Source organism: Ammospiza caudacuta, chromosome 9, assembly GCF_027887145.1.
Source record: "Ammospiza caudacuta isolate bAmmCau1 chromosome 9, bAmmCau1.pri, whole genome shotgun sequence".
Taxonomy (NCBI): domain Eukaryota; kingdom Metazoa; phylum Chordata; class Aves; order Passeriformes; family Passerellidae; genus Ammospiza; species Ammospiza caudacuta.
The window spans coordinates 2,853,132-2,858,036 of record NC_080601.1 but is presented as its reverse complement, the minus strand read 5'-3'; the positions used below and the strand labels follow the sequence as shown (position 1 = coordinate 2,858,036).

The window sequence follows — 4,905 nt, the reverse complement described above, 5'->3', positions numbered from 1 at the left end:
GCAGTGCTGGGGTCAGGAGGGCACTGTTGGTGTGTGGGAAATGCCGGGCACAGCTGGGTATGGGAACACTGTCCTGAGTGCCCGGCTGTCGCTGCCCTGCCCTCTCAGGCACAGCACCACAACATTTTCTCTTTGTTCTGCACTGCCCTGATATTGTCACTGTTATCTGCTGCTCTCAGGGAGGCTCTGGCATTTGCAGCAGCTGAATCAGGCACTGCCCTTGGCATTCCCGCCAGGCAGGGCTGTCCAGGGGAATGGGGTGTCCAAGCTTCCCTGGCACCTGTGGGGCTGTGGGCAAAGCAGTCCATGGGAAAGGGGAATGAGCTGAGCCCCCTCCCTGAGATCTCATCAAGGGCACAGCCAGGGATCTCCTTGCTGTGCCCTTCCAAGATCTGAGCTGCCCTCCTGGGTGCAAATCTGTGCCAGAGCCTCTGGGAGTTCCCTGAATGTCTCACAGGGAAGGGCAGAGCTGCCACATCTGAGGAAATGCTGCTGGGTTTGCCAAGGGAGCCGTGAGTGTCCTTGGCACAAGGGGGTGCTGAGACCTTGCCCAGAGACCTTTAGAGAGGGTGAGACATTCAGGGATCCCTCTGCTCTGGGCAGGGTCTGGTTTATCCCAGGATGACCCAGGAGTGTGACTGTGCTCTGATTGCAGCCCAAGGTGCAAAGCCAGGGCAGCTGAGAGCCAGCCCATGCAGCCCCTCACCTTCCCTCAGCCACAGGGAATCCTTTGCCTCTCATATCTCTCAGTGGCAAACTCTAAGGGGAGCAGAAATGCTGGTGATTTCTCATCTCAGAGAGCCAGAAATGATATGGGGACAGAAAAAATTCCTTAAACCAGCTCCTGCTATCCATGTCCTATGGAACTAGGAGTGCAGATGCTACCAAGCCTGTGTTAGGAGTGATTCCCTTTAAAAATCCTGAATATCCAGCCTTGTCCCTCTGCCACATGGCCACAAACCCAGGACAGTGGGGCAGGGATGGCTCCTCAAGAGCCCCCATGCACAGGCCGGGCTGCTCCTGGCACACTCAGCCAGCCCAACTGGAGCTCAGACAGGGACCTGGGTGAAGGTTTGACCAGAGCAGGAACAAGGGTGGGTGAGTCCCACTGGGACAATCTACTAGGAATGGCCCAGGTTTGGCTCAAAGCAGTCTCTCCTGACTTGTCACTGTCCTTTCTCCATGAACAGGTCCCCATGCTAAGGCCCCAGCAAATGTCCAACAGCAGCTCCATCAGCCACTTCCTTCTGCTGGCATTGGCAGACACGCGGCAGCTGCAGCTCCTGCACTTCTGCCTCTTGCTGGGCATCTCCCTGGCTGCCTTCCTGGGCAACGGCCTCATCATCAGCGCCGTAGCCTGCGGCCACCACCTGCACATGCCCATGTTCTTCTTCCTGCTCAACCTGGCCCTCAGCGACCTGGGCTCCATCTGCACCACTGTCCCCAAAGCCATGCACAATTCCCTTTGGGACACCAGGGACATCTCCTACACAGGATGTGCTGCACAGGTCTTTTTCTTTCTTTCCTTCATCTCAGCAGAGTATTTCCTCCTGACCATCATGTGCTACGACCGCTACGTGTCCATCTGCAAACCCCTGCACTACGGGACCCTCCTGGGCAGCAGAGCATGTGCCCACATGGCAGCAGCTGCCTGGGCCAGTGTCTTTCTCTATTCTCTGCTGCACACAGCCAATACATTTTCCCTGCCCCTGTGCCATGGCAATGCCCTGGGCCAGTTCTTCTGTGAAATCCCACAGATCCTCAAGCTCTCTTGCTCACAGTCCAGCCTCCGGGAATTTGGGCTAATTGCTGTTAGTGTGTGTTTAGCATTTGGCTGTTTTGTGTTCATTGTTTTCTCCTATGTGCAGATCTTCAGGGCTGTGCTGAGGATCCCCTCTGAGGAGGGACGGCACAAAGCCTTTTCCACCTGCCTCCCTCACCTGGCCGTAGTCACCCTGTTCATCAGCACTTCATTTTTTACCTACTTGAAGCCCCCCTCCATGTCCTCCCCATCCCTGGATCTGGCCCTGTCAGTTCTGTATTCGGTGGTGCCTCCAGCCCTGAACCCCCTCATCTACAGCCTGAGGAACCAGGAGCTCAAGGCTGCCGTGTGGAGACTGATGACTGGATGGTTTCAGAAACATTAAACTGCTGGCCAATTTCTGAAAATCACTTCTAAGAAAATCATGTTTGAGACTTCTTGTTGGTTTCATTTTGGAGGTTCTTCTCCTTTGTTTTACTTTTCAAATATTGTCTAGAAAGAAAAGCCATTCCTTCTGCCATTTCTCATTTTATTTCTCTCTACCTTCCCTGTGGCCACAGACTGTGTCAATGAGGAGCTATTCCCTTGGTGGGTTTAAAGGAACGAAAGGAACTCCCAGCAAAGTTTTCTGCAGAAATGCCCTTTTGTTGCCCTCTCTGGAGCTGCAGCGGCAATGTCTGTGTGCAGAGCTGGGGCAGATCAGTGCTGGCCCAGCAGCTGTGCCCAGCAGCAGCAGCACTTGGTGTTGCCAGTGCTGCTGCCGTGGCCCTGCCCCGCTGCCCTGGTGGCCCTGGTGTTGCTGTAAGGCCTGAGTGCTCTCAGGGCCGGGCACAGTCCTGGGGGTGGCAGTGCCAGGGCTGCAGCAGGGACAGGCCATGGGCACTGCTGGGGCAGCGCTGACGCCTCAAGCCAGGCCCTGGGGGCTCCAGGCTCCTTGCCCAGGCTCTCTCAAGAACACGGCCAGGCCAATGCTCAGCACAGAAAAGCCCCATGAGCAGCCCCAGGCTTGCTGTGGGGAGGCTGGAGACAAACAGCATGGGTGGGGCTCTGCAAGGGCCCTGGGGCAGATGGGAAGGAGCAGCGGAGCAGGGGCTGATCCATCCCCAGTGCGCTGCACAGTCCCGGCAGCGTCCCAGAGCGTCCTGATAGAGCTGCCAACAACATTCCTCCTCTGCAGCCCTGGCCTCTCCCCAGCTCACACAGGTGCCCCATCCTTGCAGGCACAGACACGGCAGCACAGGCTCAGGAGCCCCTGTTTGCATTGCACAGAGCAGGGGGAGCACCCCCATGCTGTTGCTGTGGGGACTTGAACCGGAGGGATCACAAATGCCATCAGCCCCTGGGGCCAGCAAGGGCTGGGGGACACCAGGGAAACCACTCAGCTTTGTCCTGGCCTCTGCAGTCAGCCAGAAAATTTGTTCTCATGAGCTGGGAGTTTCCTGTCCCACTGCAGACGCTGCTGCTCAGAGCCAGGGCTGCCTGACAGCCAGCCCCAAACTGTCCTGAGCATTTCCTTTGCTTCACCTCTGCTTTCTTTATTCTTCCCTTGTCCAAATTTCTTCCTCTTGCCCAGCCTTGTTTCCTCCTCTGCAAACAGCCCATCCCCATTTGCCCTTTCCTCTCTGGCCCCACTCCGCATTTCAGTTCCTGACTTGGCCCCATGGGAACGTTTCTTGGGCAGCCGGATCATCCTACAAGTGCTGCAGGAATTGTCTGCAGGCTCCTGCAGTGCCTGCTGCTGCTCCCTTGCCAGAGGCACCCCAGGCCAGGGGGCCACATCTGGGCTGCTGTGTCTGGCTCTGGGGCTCCCTGTTCTGGGCAATGAAGAGGAACTGCAGAGGCTCTGCAGGACTGACAGGATGGGCTTTGGGGCTGGCAGGAGAAACTGAGGGATCTGAGCTGCTGGAGCTTCTGAAGAGGAGGCTCAGGGCTCATCCTGCAACTGCTCCAAGGGTGGTTTCAGAGAATCCCAGAATCAGCAAGGTTTGAAAAGACCTTGGAAATCATCAAGTCCAACCTGTGCCCTGATATTACAGTGTCCTGATGAGGTCTTCAGGGTGAGAGAAGTGACGAGAATCTTGGTTCATGATCAGAAGGCTGGATTTATTGATATATGATATATAATACAATATTACTACACTAAAAGAAGTAAAGAGAGAAGTTGCAGAGGCTGCTAAGCTAAGAATAGCATAGGAAAGAATGAATAACAAAGTTCTGTGTCCAGCAGAAAGCAAGGACAAACTCCCCCATGAGTGGTCAGCAAATCCAAACACTCACAGAAGCCCAATCACCGCTGCACCTGTTGCATTCCACACCAGCTGATAACAATTGTTTACATTCTCTTTCTGGGACTTTAGCTTCCCAGAAGATGAACAAATCCCAAAGAAAGGATTTCTATGAAAAAATGTCTGCGACATCTCACCTTTCTAAATTGTATAAATTAAAAAGAAAAACGCGTATGTGAAATGAACAGGAAATTTCTTCACCTGTAAAATATACAATACTAACAAATCACTAAAACAATCCCACAATCTAAGAAAATGCAAAAAATAATGCAAAGAAAATTCATGTCCAAGTAGCTGAGTTTCAGGAACAGTCCATGGGCTGAAGTTGTTTCTTTTGGACATATCTGAGAGTCCTTTTTGGTCCTGAAACAGACTTGCTGCAAAAGTCCCATCAATAGTTATCAAAAGCCATTGACAGTCTTACAACAATTTCACACAATTTCAAACAATTTGAGCAACTTTCAGAATGTCCTTTTCTGGCCCTTCAATGCTTCAGTGCTTCAGAGCTGTTGCCCACTATTTTCAATCATTTTTATTTAATTTAATTTTTTATTTTTTTTTTTTTTAATCGAAAAGAGCAGCAGCCAAGAAGAGCAGTGCCAGAGAAGGAAAGGCCTTGGGGACCCTGGCCCATGATGGACTAGGAACCCCAAAACTGGCCCACAAAAGGGGGACCAGGACCGGTAGGAGAAACCACAACTCCCAGAAATATCAGGAGGCCAAGTGATGGCCCTGGCCCAAACCCACGAAGTAGGCTCTGCATTCCCACAGGCCTGCACCCTGCTGCCAGTACAATGGCAGCACGGGTGGTGACACGCTTCCTTTCCCCAAAACCACTGAGGCATGCCAGCAGCAGAG

At 53.3% G+C, this 4,905-nt stretch overlaps 1 protein-coding gene across 1 annotated transcript; it reads left to right on the top strand.

The window, feature by feature from the left end:
• The first annotated feature begins 1,214 nt into the window (after positions 1–1,214).
• Positions 1,215–2,147, top strand: LOC131561476 (olfactory receptor 14A16-like). Its single transcript, XM_058810782.1, has one exon. The coding sequence runs from the start codon at positions 1,215–1,217 to the stop codon at positions 2,145–2,147; it is 933 nt and encodes a 310-aa protein (XP_058666765.1).
• Positions 2,148–4,905: the final 2,758 nt, after the last annotated feature.